Consider the following 15,556-nt stretch of genomic DNA (forward strand, 5'->3'; position numbering starts at 1 on the left):
GCAAACAGTACGTTTGTTACATCATTTTAATGAAGGAAGATAAAACATACAATAAAGAACACAAGTTCAGAGTTAATAAAGATGTGGTAAAAATGGTCAAAAGTACCAAAGCATTAGGGGAAAATAAATTTTAAATATCAGGAGTTGACAATTGACAAAATAAAACTACACAACATTTTCATTATTCAATCTTTGTAGCATACAATAGAAGAAATATAGAGAGCCTAAGGCAAAAGCTATGAAACAACTAGGAAAAACCTAGGAGGGCATTTAAAGAAAAGATCTGCATTATTAACTAAAAGTGTTTTTAGTCCTTTGGTCAAAACCTTATAGCTGTGACATTGTCTTGTGTAACCCTTTATGGGCCAGTGACTAAAACAGCAGGATATGTATACAGTGTATATGATATATATGTTTTAGAACCACAGTAGGAGAATAAACTGTCACAATCTTGCCACAAGAAAGCAAATAAAACAAAGACTCTTATCACCAGAATATCCTTTAAAGTTAAAAAAGGCAACACTGGCTGAGAGGATTCTGGCTGACAGAATTGTAAATTCCTCATGGACCTGTCACAGACACCCACCAGTGTTTAGGAAGAGCTTGTCCCAGACCTGTGGCTACAACCTCCATAGCAACGCCGCCTAATTATTGCTTTGAATTTATGCCATTTCATTGCAAAAGGAACAATCTATTGAGAACTTGTGAAATTAAAGCCCTCAGTGAGATTGGTTTAATGCAGACAATGGAGAGTGCAATGAATGGAAGCTCACTGAGCTTCCTTAGCATATCAAACACATACAGTATTTGGATTGAATCAAGGTTTATGGAATATTTTTCCTAAATTGTGGTTTTGTATATGAAGCTATAAGAGGGCAAATCTGTGGATATACTGGGCAGACCCAAGACGATAGATGGGCTTTGGGTAAAAACTATGTTTTAGGATGGGCCCTGAAAAACGATAGGAGCGGAAATTCAAATGCATTTGTTCATGCAAAGCAGCAGCTCCACACGCAGAGCAATGCGAGTGTGCCACCCAAGGGGGAGGATACGGATGAAGCGGGCCACGATGGGTGGCCGCAGGAGGTTCTGCACCGACGAGGAGCGGTCTGAGTTTCCATAAAACACCTGAGGAAAGAGAGAAGAGCAGGAGTGTCGTCCATGAGCTATTCCCGAATGAGGCCAGTATTATCTGAAATAACATCAACTTGTACCCGCGTGAATGTCTCTGAAATCAACTGACCCTGTTGTTTCCAGTCTGGTCTTTGTAATAGATCCAGTTGAGGTTTTCATCTGTGCGATACTGAACGCTGTACTTGGTGACCCACTCGTCGGCGTCACAGCGGCCCTGAGTGAGGATCCCTGACACCACCATCACCTCTCTAAGATCAATCTGCAGCCACTGACTGTTGTCCTGGAATTTGGACAGCCAGGCACAGCTGGAGGACAAAGATAAACCTTGGGAATAATCAAGCCATTATGCTGCTTTACGACTAAGAAACAAGTAGACAGGTACCTTGAATTTACTGTAGTTAAAATAAAACTTTGCGTCTTTTGTTCACATCCCTTTTGTGTCTATGTAAAGCATTTGGGCCTGGACCTACCCAAAACCCTGGCTGTTGAGTCTGGCCTTATTTGGGAGCCACGAGGAAAACCAACCGGTGTACTGGTCCTGGTTGGAACAGGTGATCTGATCTGGATTCACTGATCCGGCCTCAAAGCCCAGAGGTTTGTGGTACGGACATTCTGCAAGGGTAAAAACATGAAGCTTTCGTTTAGATTTCTTAATTATTTCTGATAACATGATCATGTACAACGTAAAAGCTACATGAGTTTCACCACCTCTTCAACAAGTCTGTCCACAGAAAAGCTGGAGAGTGGAAATGTGACCAGCAAAATGATCATCACTAAGCCTGTCTGGCTTGTTAATTCTCTCTATCCTTTCCTTACTCTCCAAACTCACCCTGACGGGCTCCCAAAGCCCGTGCCGTAAGCATCCCCAGTGTGACCCATATCCCATCCCGTCCTAAAAGCCTGCAGTTTAATTCTCCGCAGCAAGAGATCAGTGATATCCATTAGGGCGGCAAGCAAACAGATGGCCATGTTCTCCTCTCCACAGCTTTAGCTCTGTGCTGCTCCCGTGTTCTGACCTGTCAATCTGCACCTCTCACACTCACGAACACATCAGAGTAAGTAATTTGTTGACTAAGTAAATATATAATTATAGTTGTATGAATGGGAGATTCAAAAAAAGTAACAGATGGAGCAGAAATTGTAGTAAAAGTAGCCAGCTGTGTTTTTGTTTACTACTGTACAGGCTTATGCCTTTATGGCAAAGGGGTCACATCCTGTCTAATCCCAGTATTACTACTCCAGTGTGAGTCAGTCAGCGATAAGTGTTTACGTAACGGTAATGTGAGTGACTCTTCAGTCCTCCCTAATGTATTTCCTGACTAAAAAAATTAATTAATGTAAAAACTCCAGCGGTGAGACACACAGTGGAGATGTAGCCCTGGATAATCTTTCTTGCTCATCATTCATCACATCACCAGGTCCATATCGAAGTAATTACTGATTTCTGTCATTGTGCGATTGGCACAGTCTGTTATGAGCCCCGTAATCTGAGCATCATGTTCTGAGATAATGATTATCTGCTTGAACGTCTCTTTTATCGGTTTCTATGTGCTTTGTGGCTGAGTTGACGCCGATTCTCTAAGAGAAACTATTTCAATGCGCATCAATTATTCTTTTCTTTGAGCCCGACGTGATTCAAGCCTGATCAGAACAAGTGAGGCTTTGTGTATCTGTTTTCTCAAAAAGATTTATGTCATTGGAAAAATGGTGAAAAGGGACAAATAAGTTCCAGAGGAACGTTTTCATTGTCTTCAAATAAGTCAAGCTAGAGGATTGTGCAGCCTTGGCAGAGGTACGCTGCTCTGAGAATGATCACTGAAGCATGTCCACCCTGTGGTGTCAAATCTGCATGCACATACGTATAGAGATTAGCCTTCCTTCTGTCTCTCCATGTCACATCCACACGTTAAAGCTCTCCATCCACCAGCTGAGTGATCCCCTGATGTGACAACATGTTTTGATTGTCAAATGTGAGCATAGACTGTTTTGGTTTATATACAAATTTGTTTGTCATCATAGCGAGTTTGTGTCTTTGTCCTCTTAGTGTCAGGCCACATTTACAGTCATTATTTAAATGTATGTCACCCTTCAGGATCATCTGCTCATTATTTTATTGATTCTTGATTAAGCCACTTACTTGAAAAAGCAGCTGCACTACAAAAAGTAATTTGTTAAAACACATCAGTTCAACAGGAAGTGGACTAAACAAAAGACAGCAGCATTAGGCTAATAAAAACAGTATGTGATGCTTCCTACCTGGCATGCAGCCCAGGCCTTGCACCATGGAGGAGCTGGACCTCCCAGAGGCCGGCTCTTCAGTTGGGGATTCAACCCCTTCACAGTCGCATTTGCAAGACTTTGTCCATGCCTCAGACACACCTGTCTATAAAGAGCGCCATTAGTACAAACACTGTTCCACACACCATTACTCGTATTTGATATTAGATCTGATCTGAAAACAAAAATGAAAATAATATTGAATCCATTGCCTCAAACGTACACTGTTACTCTATTTGTTTTTAATAGAATAGGTAAACCATATGTGGCATTTTGGTGTCAGACATCGTCATACCTGGGAATGAATGCTGACGAACACTGTGCAGCAGATAAAGGGAATGAGAAGGTCCAAACAGACAGAAGAAAAAGACAATAAATACACAAAATATGTGCATAAGACTGAGAGTAAATATCATACAATATCATTTTCTGACTTTATGCTGAATTCTATTATGGGAGATACTTTAAAAACACATATTAAAGGTCAGCAATTCAACATTAGCCTCAGAGTGTAAAAACTGAAATCATACCATGACTTCCCAGAAGAAACAGGGCCAAGAGGAAACGCTGTATGTTGAGAGCCATCTTCCAAGCTGCTCCAAACCAGACCAGACCAACAGTGGACTGAGCAGCCAAGCCAGGAGTGATGGAGAGGCTGGATTACAATAATCCACAGGATCCTAATGGCCTTACCTAATGCCAAAGCCCCTCCTCCAGCTGTTCACCCTCCACCATTAACACCACCACACATTCTCAAAAATTACAGCACAGTCCCAGAGGTCAACTAACCATCAAACTAAAAATATCCGTTCAAAGATCAAACCGTAAGCTCTGTGGTGAGTTGTGTGTGTTTGTGTCCAACAGAGAGCGCGAGAATAGAAACAATGTGTGCTGATTCACAAAATTTACACACTGGTATTATTTTCTGCTTGAAATCACATACAGTAACATATGTACAGCACAAAAGTATTTCCAAATACCTGTTGCATAATGTTATGTCGACATTAATTATTCTTTTTCATTTTTCGTTTCTTTTTGTCATTTAGCAAAACAATGTTTACAGTATATGCTCATATCCTTTTTGGATACCATTGCTATTAGTATATAAACTAGATTGATGCTGATATGAGAAGCAGTTACTGTAGCATCACATGAAAATTAGACTGCTACATGCTACAGTACATGTGTGTTAATATACAAATTCTCAAAGCTGGGTTTTATATTCTCTAATTATATAAACATTGTTTTTTTGTTGTTCCAAACGTACATTTAAAAGTTGCATAAAGTGTGATTTAAAAATCAAAACACTGTGTTTTGGATTAAATATTTTTAATATAATTCCTAAGACAAAGGAAAATGTGTACAGCGTTGACGACACGATCCAGGTTAGATCTGATGACTACCGTTGATTCTGCAGCCTAAAGACGCCTGAACTCGCCCTGAGGGTTTTGAAGCCAGGTGGGTGAAGGCAATTAAGTCTAATTAAGCAAAGCTGTTTTCACTTTGTGTTCATTAAAAGGTCCTCCTCAGAGCTTACACACGCTCTGCTCTCCTGCGCTCATTAAAACCGCTGCTGGGAAACGCGTCTGTTGCGCGTCTGAGATTTATTTGATATAGAATACGTCTTAAAGCGAGATGAAAGCTCCGGCACAAAACGCACACCGGCCTCCTGCACACACACGGAAGAAGGTTCGAGCTTACTCTGCTCTCATCTACAAAGCTCATAAGGAGGTGAGACTACGGCAGTACTTCACGACTAAAGATGATTAAAGACTGGCTAAAGCTGGGCCTTAAACCTGTTTTTCAAAGACTGCTCAGGTTGCAGATGTTTTAGGATTGGGAGTTAACCGTTGCTCTGGTCCTGCCTTTGCTGCAGGTCCGTTCAGAGGGGAGGATGAGTCCCAACTTTCTCTGTGGTCGGTGTAGTTTTCCCAGAACAGTCCTGCTCCGACTAGTGAGTGTGGAAGCGTCTCGGTTGTCCAGAAGCAACAGGCAAAAAGTCATCACGGTGCAGGAGATCAACGCTGCTGTGACGCTCCTGCGACAGAAGATCAACGCCAGAGCTGCCGCATGAAAAGCTGGACCTGAGCTATTTTAATAACTATCATTAAAGACATTTTCTATTTTTAAGAATGTTTGAATTGGATGGTATTTATTGGTCTGTGAGCAAATTCCACCTATACACTTTAAGAATCTAAAATGAATATATATTTTTTTTTATAAAATGTCAAGGGACACACTGGTTCAACGCAAGAGTATAAATCCCCACACTTAAATACACTTCACAGGAACAAACGAGGGAAATTTAAACATGTTTGGTACTGTTGTTTAAATGTATCTGGTCCATTCAGCAAAAATTCTTCATTTTAAAAAAATGAAATATGGAAAATGCGGAAATTTCTCCAAAGAAGTAGGTCGATGACATACCCCCCCCCCCCGACGTGGTTTAAGGGTCCCTGATGACGCTTCTCCCCTCTGTTGTCTCCGGCTCCTGCAGCGGCGACTTTCTTCACACATTAATCGTTTTCAGTCTGTCTGTCTGTCTGATTATGTCTGAGCGCATAATCTTTATTTGGAATTTAGGATGACACGCTTTTTGTTCCTTGGAACATCATGGATTGTGCATCTATTTCTTGATTTCCGGATCGTTCAGGTAGGAACCGTCTTTACCGCTGATGTTTCAGAGACTCGTTGCGCAACAGGCGAGCTCTTCTCCACAGGTTTCGTTTAGTGGAAATCTATTAAATCGATGTGTTAATAACCATTTACCATATTAGTTTTGTTACTAGGGCGTCGTTTCAGTACGGTTTGTGAACTGATGCCTATTTTTTAATTTGCGTATTTCGACTATAGGTGAGTTCGTGTACTGTAAGATCCTAAACGAGCACCTGAACTAATTGTGTGTATTTGTCGCTTACACGACGTCTGATTACTGTATGACCAAGTAGTGGGTTTAATAAACCGGATCTGTACCGCTGTCTATAGGACTGATGGCAACAAGACACATGATGAAAGCCGCCCATGGAGACGAACCTGCTGCTGCCGCACACTGACTGACGCGTGACGGTGTTAAACCAGCAGCCTCCAGCTCGGGATAAACTGCCCTCTGGCGCGGAGGCATTGCTGCTGGTCATCATGGGCTGCGGAGTTTCCGTTGCCACAAAAACACAAGGGAACAGATTGGAAACAGGTATTTAGTTACGTTGGAGTGACCTAAAGGTCATGTTACTATGGCGCCTTCGATTCGCAGCAAACATTTGAGAGGAGCTCAATCTCAGTTATTTCCTGAGATTTTAGTTGCTTTTATTTAAAATTTCATAGTCAAATTTAAAAACTGTAAGCACTTGCATACTATTATTTAAGGTATAGCCTGCTGTATACCTTGAAGTATCTTGTCTGCATTTAAAACAATATATTAAACAAGCAATAAATTTGTAGATAAAATCCCAAAAATCAAAAAAGAAAATACACAGCATAAGCAAAACCACACTTTAATCCACAGTTGGTCTGGGTTTTATATACTGTAGATTTATGATTTTAAGAGTTTGAGTAAGTCACCGAAAGTAATGGCAAAAATGACAGAAATCTAATTACTCATAACAATATTGTTTAATATTTTACACAGGTATACTTTGTTTTCATCAGCTGCTGTGTTTCTGTCATGTTAGGTAATCAGGGTAGGTTGAGTTGATTTCTCTGCCACATGTAGATGATAATCAGGCTTTTTACATGACAATAGCCTGTGGAAAGCAGTGGAGTGCCTGGATGAAAGAAACTATTGCACCACCTCCTCATTGTCTTATGAGTCAAAGTTCAATTAAAACTAAAACTAATGCGAAGTGCATTCTGGAAATACAATCTGCAGAATGAACGTGCCTATTTTTGCAGTAAGAATTTCCACAGAACACGTTACAGATGTTTGACAGATTTTGCATTTTTTTTCCATAACAGTCTGTCACTGTTTCTTCTTTTTTTGTTCAGTTTTCCAGTACTTATGGCCTCCCCTGGGTCGTCTTAGATTTCTTGGAGTGTGTGTGTGTGTCCATGTTACCTTGGACATTATTTAATTTAATTACCAGTTACTTTTGAGTGCAGTAGATGAGTTTTTTTTTCTTTTTTCCTCAGAAGATTTGGTCCAGACTCCCAACCGTGCTCTGAGTAAGACTCTGCTTGTCTTTAAGAATCAGTGAAATACAGTATATGGTGTGTGTGCATGTTTACATTTTCATATTTAATATTTAATGTATATTATTTAATTTTGTGATATCATAAAGTCACATTTTTCATGCCACCTTGCAATGGAAATAAAAAGTGATCGTGTATAGCTATGAAGGCAGCTGTGTTGATCCAGAGATGGTACCGCCGGTACATGGCCCGTCTGGAGATGAGACGCAGATACACCTGGAACATCTTTCAGTCCATTGAGTATGCCGGGGAACAGGACCAGCTGCAGGTGATGCTCACTGCTGACACCTAATTTAACATTTGTGTGCTAGTTTTATGAAGCATTATAGGGTGAAACGCATATTTTTTCATCTTTTTTCAGCTCTCCAGTTTCTTCAGTTTCATGCTGGACAACTTCACACAGCTGAATGGAAATGGCCCAGGTAGAATATTTGAAATGATGCATGATGTCATTATTTATTATTTCTGAACTACGAATAGTGAATGATGCTGTAGAGTTTTAGATCATTAGTATGGAATCAAATTAGGGCCAGATTAGATTTGTGCATGCGTAAACCGATCTGTGCGTGTGTTACCAGATTTGTACCTCTAGACTTAGTGGGGCTATACCATGCTTATACTTATAATTTGGGGCGTAAAATTACGCACAAAATTACGTTTGCTTTAGGTGAGCTCGCTGTGCGCTGAAAACGCACGCTCACAGGTAAGTAACATAAGCTGGTGTTCCATATACTGTACAGTAAGAGTGACCACGTTAACTGATGACCAACTTCCGGTGAGTTGTTTTACCTAGGTACTGTAACATCCTGTTACTGTAGCTGTCCTTGTCAATGCCTTGGTTTATGTTACCTATCTGTTTACCTACCTACCTATACCTATCAGATCGGTTTACGCACGCACAAATTTAATCTGACCCTAATTTGACTACATACATGAGTCATCAGTTTGTATTTACTGTTTATTGTTTACAGGTGAATACCACATAAACACCAGCTTTGTTGGTCATGTCACACACTATGTTTGTCTAGATTAAAATAAACTAGCATAGACCTTGTTGCTTAGCAACTGCTGTGAATGTGGAGGCCAGAGTGTTGGTGTGTTTCAACAACCCAACAACCCAGCTGTAACTTAACCATGTACTGACCATCAACTGACCGTCATCAAACTAATAAACTCAACACTCCACTAACACCCTAATACAGTACTTTAGGTCAGCCTGTATTTACAGGAAATCTTGCAGGGCTGTTCACTGACGTAGGATGACAGGATGCGCACAGATTACAGAGACACACAAAATGTAACATGTAAGTCTTTAGTAAGCTCACACAGAACTATGTGTTTATATAGAATATACACGGTCTACATTTTTAAGCTGAACAGTGATACAGATGGTTATGATTATTAAACCCAAAAGACATCAGTGAGAGTGTTTGTGCTCACTGTGTTCACTGGTGGACACACTGTCCCCTAGACTTGATTTCCCAGTTGCTGGACCCAGTGGTCGACCCCTGGTTGGACAGAGAGACCTGCTACAACTTCATCTCTGTTCCAGAGACCTACACCGGGCCCCGATTATTGTTCCCTCTCTCCGTCTCTGACACAAACGCTCTTCTCAGCGCCTTTAAGGAGCAGCAGGTACCGAGCATGTGCGTTTATACTTGCTCTCCCGCTGCTGCTTATGACTTTGCGTATTTGATTGTGTGCAGTCACCTCTTTCCCCCACACAGACTCTACATGCCAGATATGTTCTGCAGCTTCTGTACGAAACTAAAAAGCTTCTCAAACAGATGCCCAACATTGTCCACTTGTCAACGTCTTGCACCAAAGAGATCACGATCTGTGGTGGGTGAATATAATCTCTTGCTTGTATCACAATGACAGTGGGTTCTAGGAAAGGAGGGCCTGTTTACTTGCACACTGATCAGGCACTTGACTTCTCATCAATGAGCTGACTCCTGAATTTGCATCTCATTAAATTCAAGAACACATAAATCGCACTGTTTGGTGGCTGAGGTGGAGCCTACAAGCATTACGGAAGTGATTAGTAGGTCAGTTATTTCTCCATTGCTGTGTTTTTGCTGTTCGTACAGGTGACCTGCATGGCCGACTTGATGACTTGCTTCTTATCTTTTATAAGGTAATGTTGTAGTTTTAATCCGCATCATGTGCTGTTTGCTCTACAGTAAACCATTATTTCATGCATTATTAGCGTTCTATTATTAATAGATGTATTAGCTATTAGTTTTGTACCAGGATGTTGATCTTGTGTTTGTGCAGAACGGCCTTCCCTCTGCCGAGACGCCTTATGTTTTTAATGGGGATTTTGTGGACCGTGGGAAAAAGTCAATCGAAGTGGTGGTCCTCCTGTTTGCCTACCTTCTCCTCTACCCCGACTATATGCACCTGAACCGAGGAAACCACGAAGACCACATCATGAATCTCAGGTGGGTAAGATGTGAGAGACATCAGAGAAAATGTTTGTGACCTTGTTTGATTAGAAGATTAGATATACATTTTGAAATTGTTGTTTCAGATACGGGTTCACAAAGGAAGTCATGCAGAAGTACAAGGTACTGAATGACAGACATGTTTTGTCTGCCTTTTATTATGTCATTGTTTTCAACTGTCTTGCAGAGTTGCATCTGGACTGATGGGCCTATTAGCTCTCAGTTAAGGCTTTGATTTGTTTTGTACTTTGGGCAGACTCATGCTTGTGAAATCCTCCAGCTGTTTCAGGATGTTTTCAGCCTTCTGCCTGTTGCAACAGTCATCGATGGAAAGATCCTAATTGTTCACGGTGGGATATCGGATCAGACAGACCTGGATTTCCTCAGCTCCATAGAGAGGCACAAGGTCTACTCTTTTACCTGAAGTGATAGAGCTTGGCCACTAGATGTCAGGAAAATGTAGTTTCGCATACTTCAACACATTTACAGTGACCATACTGTAAAAAGAACAGAAATGCCATGTAGTGATGATTAGGTTAATGTGGGTGCATTTGTTTCATAGTCTCCTCTTCTCTTCTAGGTGAAATCTGCTCTTAGATTCCCCAGACGCAGGTTCGAGCAGCTGGATATTGATCATTCCTGCAGGCAGGTGAAAAGAATAAAATCTACAGACGCCTCTCTTCCTAGCAGCAGTCGAAGTCACAGCAAAACTCACAGGTCTAACAGCAGCTAAGGCCATTTACAAATGTCATAATTCCTCCTGAGGCACAGTCTTTTTTTGACACCTTTTGTTTTTCTGTAGGAAGAGGCGATGTGGACTAAGTCGACAGGACAGCGGCACTTCTGTGTCGTCCTCTTCATCCTCATCGTCCTCGTCCTCTTCGTCACTTTGCTCTCCTCAAACCCCATCCTGTCTCTCATCTCGTCCCTTCCCATCCTCCCCCAGCATTTCTTACGCAGCTAATGTCCTCCAGGTGCCTTTCCTGGACTCTCTGTCCTCTGTCCCACCTCCATCTCCTCCGCAACATGAAAAGGAATGGAAACAGGTCAGAGGACTAATTAAGTTCAGGACAAATAATTACTGTTCCTGCTGTATTTTGTTTTTTAGTCTAGACTTGTATCACCTGCAGATAGTGGATATATTGTGGAGTGACCCTAAAATCCAAGATGGCTGCAGTCCAAACACATTTAGGGGAGGAGGCTGCTACTTCGGCCCTGACGTCACCAGGAAACTGCTGCTCCAGCACAACCTGCAACTACTTATTAGATCTCATGAGTGCAAGCAGGAGGGATATGAGCTCTGTCACGACGGAAAGGTGATTCAGTGAAAAAGAAAAGTATAAAGCACGAGAGCCCGGAGAAGCTAACATATGTGTGTTTTGGTTCTGTAGGTGATCACTATTTTCTCAGCATCAAACTACTATGAGGACGGGAGCAACCGTGGCGCCTATGTCAAACTGGGCCGGGAACTAGTTCCACGCTTCTACCAGTACCAAGTCAGCCGCACGACACGTAGACTCACCCTGACGCAGAGGTACACAGTAGAATGAGGGCTAACTCAATAGTCCAAAACAAGCCTGTGTATCACTGACATCACCTATTAGTTGTCCTCATCCTTCAAGTTTCACCGAGTGACTATCCAGTAATGAAGGGGCCTCGGTGTGACCTGCATTGTGTTCGCAGGGTGCGAGCTGCTGAAGGCTCGGCTCTCAGGGCGCTGCAGGAGAAGCTGTTTGTCCATCGCTCTGAGCTGATGGCAGGCTTCCAGCAGTATGACCAGAGTCACAGTGGTGAGCTTCATCCACCCTGGTCAGCTTTGTAGTGCACATTAGCATGTAGTCAGGCAAATGTGTCGATGTAAACCTATCTGTGCTCAGGGTTTGTATCAGTCAGTGAATGGATTCTGGTGTTGGAGGCAGTACTGACACTGGACCTTCCTTGGAGGACACTTCGTCCACATTTATGCCGTGTGGCACCAGATGGCAGAGTAGAGTACGAGTCTTGCTTTGAGGATATGGGACCAGGGATTCCTCTGCCTCAGGTCAAAAAAGACAATCTGTACATATTACTATCCCTACATATTACTTTGTTTTGATTCATTATGCAGCTGTAGTTTCTTGTGTAAAAATGCAGTCACTTGTGAATATGTATGAATTCAGTGAGACGTCAAAAGCACTCCTAGTTTAATGTGATTAGTGAAATAACTGCTTTACAGAATCAGAATCAGCTTTAATGGCCCAGGACAACCAAGGAATTATGTGTGGTCTTAGTCCGTTTTTGTTCCCTCTTGTGACACAAAATTTGTTAGTTATTTACAAAATTGAATAAATAAATAATAATATAATAACAAATAAATATAAACTGCAGCTCGCTGTACTTACTGCGCTGTCCATTTAAACCATTCCAGCCACTTTGCTTTTCTTCATTTCAGGTCACTCCAAATTTAGCTGAAACTCTGTTTCGATACAGGACAGATATTGAGATAATCTTCAACATTATAGACAAAGACCATTCAGGTAAAGTAAAGCTTGATCACAGTGAAAAATTCCCCAGAAAATTCAAAATACATTCTTCAGAAAGATTTGATGATTTTCAGGTCTGATCTCTGTTGAGGAGTTTCGTCACACCTGGCGTCTGTTCAGTGCCCACCTTGGGGTTGACATTGACGATAAAGCCATCAATGACCTCGCCCGCAGCATCGACTTCAACAAGGACGGCAGTATAGACTTCACTGAGTTTCTAGAAGCCTTCAGAGTCGTGCACAAGCTGGAAATCAAGGATCAGCAGCCCATCGGAACAACAAATAAAAGTCTTTGTCAAGAGAAGAGTTTGTTGCAGTAAATCTATATCATGACTGGATTTATATATAAGGATTACACTGACACACAATTTCAAGTCTGTCAAAGTCTGTACTTTCTTTATACTGTAGAAGTTAACTAGCTGCTGCATTTGTGTTCAGATGTCGTCAGGCTGCACACAATGTAGTGGGTTTCATTTTTAGTGACCCAGAGATTTGGACAACATGATTATAATCTAAAATATACTGTTCTACGTATTTTTGTTTTTGTGCAGTTTTGTAAATGCAAATAAGGAGATTGTATGTATTATATGTTACATACACAGATTGCATTTATTTTTAAATCTATATTATTTAACTAACTGAAAAATGTTTCAGCTCCTCTGCAGTTGTTTAAAACATTTTTAAAGTACAAAAATGTGTTTTTTTTTAACCTAATCTGTCAGTTGCACTGTAAACTTGAGCAGCTGAACAGCTGCAGGTTTCTTAGCAGCTGACTATGTAATGGCTTTAAGGTTCACACCCTTTAAGCATGTACTGCACACATTCCACTACATCTGTCCAGCCGTTTTGTGTATTTGCTGTAGCTCTCCTCCATGCCTTGCTTCTGCCCCTCTGCCTGTTCTAGAGTAATTCTAGGCCCTGCCTCCCACTGCCACTCCCAGTCCTTTCCTCTATGACACTCTCAGCCCTTCAGCCCAGTCGGCTGTCATTTCACTCTGAACACAGACTCAGATGGAAGCTCAGACGGGGCTCCTGACACTGCTGCTCGCTCTCTTCCCGCTCTCTTCTCAAATGAGAAACCACAATGTGGGGCTCTGAGTAGCTCAGAAGCAGTCATCAGCATCACTGTGGTCAGATAGAGAACACGGTATCTGACCTTCCTCAGCTTGGAAAACCACCAGGCTGAAACTGGCCTTCCTTCGTCTCATCCTCACAAGAAACGTCAACATACGCTTCATCCTCCACATCACCTGGTTTAGCTCCCTCTTCCCCTGCACTCTACCTGTCCTCTTCCCTTTACACCTTTCCAGCTTCAACTTCAAGTCAAGGTCCATCGGGTTTAAGATGACAACATCATTGACTCATGTCATCCCTTCATCGAAGGACACCACCTCCGAACGTGCCCTGCTCCTCAGCAGGCAGCCCGTGTGCCCGTACCCACCTGTACCCATTCATGAAACCTTTTCCTTTCACATTATTGAGAATCCAGGTCCAGAGGTGGACAGACAGCTGCTGCCTGCAGGGCACCTGTAGCGGAGTCACACAGTTTGTCTAGGTACGTTGATGTTGCTTTATAACTTTCAGATTGTTAGATTAATCTGGAAATGATGCAATTGCGCTTTTTGACAAAGAAAACAAACTAACCTTGTGCAAGGAACTATGACCAATGAACAGAATGCAACATTTTAATACTATTACTATTATTCATTTCCACTCTGGCTGCTTCACATCCAAAATACTTTTAGAGGTTGTAATTTTTCATTTATTCTACTACATGTTTTTAGTGGATCACAGTGGGTAGATAATTATAATTTCTTAACTGCTGAATGAAGCCAAACTGGTAAATTATAACCTTGCATGAGTAGATTTCATCTTTAGATGAAATGATTAATAGCAATAAATTGATTTATTATTATGATATTGTTTGCTGGGTATAATTGTATTAAACTACCCAGCAGGCATTTCAACGTTAAATCATAGTAATATTATGGTTGAATGACCACTGTATTCTGTGTTGATTTTGAAAGGTGAATCAACGTTGATCAAGCGTGGTTTCAATGTTACATCAATGTCACAAATACAACTCACAATATGTCAACATTAATTTAAAAGTATTTTGTTAACCTTTTTACAACCATCAGCATTCAACGTTTTTTCAATGTTTCATCAACGTCACAACAATAACTGACATTATTTCAACTATATTTTAACATTGAAGGTCGGTTGAAGGTCGGTTGTGTGCCTGCTGGGTAACTTAGTAATGTGGCCAGTGAGTGTATACAAGCCTCAAATGTTACAGATCTAAACTGGATCATCCTTATTATTTGCCTATGATAATGTTTTACCCCCTAAACATCTCTGAACTAAATTTAAATGTTTAAGTAAATGCTAAAATAAAACTCGTTTAATTATTACCTGCTGGTTTGCAGCTTGTAATTACGCCTCACCCGTTCATCCCAGACCTTTGCTGCTTGTTCCCAGAGTTGTGATGTTCAGTGAACAATGGAGGCTGTTCCCAGCTGTGCTCCTACAAGCAAACAGAGACTAGAGCACGGTGCTTTTGTGGACCTGGATTCTTTCTGCTGGATGACGGGCGGACGTGCCGAGGTCCATACTGTATTTCTTGATTTGTTCTCTCCCACAGCAGTGACTTCAGTTTTCTTCAAGGACCCTCAGTGGCAGCCCTGAGCAAATAACAACATTGTGTGCACTGAGGCATGTTACAGCACAACAGGGAGTCTCCTTCACATGCATCATGTGTTTGATGTTTAATGGCTGACAGATAAACACAAGCGGTTGGTAGAATTTACAGCACCACGATCACCTTGTAGCTGTGGACTGACAGATGCTTAATGTATTGTCTCAGCGCACCTGCTAACAGACAGCCTATCATTTGTGACAGTGGATGGTTTTGATGGTATTATTATTATTCAGAGTGACCTTTGACAGATGGTGTCGTTCAGGCCTCGAGGTTTGGCTGAATATTAGCTGA

At 41.5% G+C, this 15,556-nt stretch overlaps 2 protein-coding genes across 12 annotated transcripts; one reads left to right on the forward strand and one right to left on the reverse strand.

Moving 5' to 3' along the window:
- Positions 1–8: 8 nt before the first annotated feature.
- Positions 9–4,078, reverse strand: rs1a (retinoschisin 1a). Its single transcript, XM_029143623.3, has 6 exons — positions 3,942–4,078; positions 3,707–3,729; positions 3,391–3,517; positions 1,605–1,746; positions 1,244–1,439; positions 9–1,128 (listed from the first exon to the last, which is right to left on the reverse strand). The coding sequence occupies exons 1-6, from the start codon at positions 3,994–3,996 to the stop codon at positions 976–978; spliced, it is 696 nt and encodes a 231-aa protein (XP_028999456.1). The 5' UTR covers positions 3,997–4,078; the 3' UTR covers positions 9–975.
- Positions 4,079–5,859: 1,781 nt separating this feature from the next.
- ppef1 (protein phosphatase, EF-hand calcium binding domain 1) lies at positions 5,860–14,978 on the forward strand. Of its 11 annotated transcripts, none has more exons than XM_029144884.3 (19): positions 5,860–6,064; positions 6,397–6,601; positions 7,540–7,569; positions 7,737–7,864; positions 7,958–8,018; positions 9,068–9,231; positions 9,303–9,438; positions 9,687–9,733; positions 9,874–10,040; positions 10,130–10,166; positions 10,300–10,449; positions 10,624–10,760; positions 10,846–11,089; positions 11,174–11,359; positions 11,435–11,577; positions 11,727–11,833; positions 11,921–12,084; positions 12,475–12,559; positions 12,640–14,978. In XM_029144884.3, the coding sequence occupies exons 2-19, from the start codon at positions 6,547–6,549 to the stop codon at positions 12,882–12,884; spliced, it is 2,286 nt and encodes a 761-aa protein (XP_029000717.1). In that variant the 5' UTR covers positions 5,860–6,064; positions 6,397–6,546; the 3' UTR covers positions 12,885–14,978. The 11 variants fall into 11 exon arrangements, with proteins under 11 accessions (XP_029000717.1, XP_029000720.1, XP_029000719.1 ...); XM_029144887.3 differs by having other exon boundaries at positions 5,861–6,064; positions 7,537–7,614; positions 7,724–7,864; XM_029144886.3 differs by having other exon boundaries at positions 5,861–6,064; positions 7,537–7,614.
- The last annotated feature ends 578 nt before the right edge of the window (positions 14,979–15,556 follow it).

The sequence above is a fragment of the Betta splendens genome, chromosome 3, assembly GCF_900634795.4.
Source record: "Betta splendens chromosome 3, fBetSpl5.4, whole genome shotgun sequence".
NCBI classification, from domain to species: domain Eukaryota; kingdom Metazoa; phylum Chordata; class Actinopteri; order Anabantiformes; family Osphronemidae; genus Betta; species Betta splendens.

Bases quoted from the DNA above. Each gene is read 5' to 3' on its own strand.
- ppef1 (XM_029144882.3), top strand. From the start codon at position 6,547: ATGGGCTGCGGAGTTTCCGTTGCCACAAAAACACAAGGGAACAGATTG. The intron at 7,865-7,957 runs GTGATGCTCACT...ATCTTTTTTCAG, and splicing joins GGGAACAGGACCAGCTGCAG to CTCTCCAGTTTCTTCAGTTT. The intron at 11,578-11,726 runs GTACACAGTAGA...TTGTGTTCGCAG, and splicing joins AGACTCACCCTGACGCAGAG to GGTGCGAGCTGCTGAAGGCT.
- rs1a (XM_029143623.3), bottom strand. From the start codon at position 3,996: ATGGCTCTCAACATACAGCGTTTCCTCTTGGCCCTGTTTCTTCTGGGA. The intron at 3,518-3,706 runs GTATGACGATGT...CGCTCTTTATAG, and splicing joins TCGTCAGCATTCATTCCCAG to ACAGGTGTGTCTGAGGCATG. The intron at 1,747-3,390 runs GTAGGAAGCATC...TTACCCTTGCAG, and splicing joins AGGCCTGGGCTGCATGCCAG to AATGTCCGTACCACAAACCT.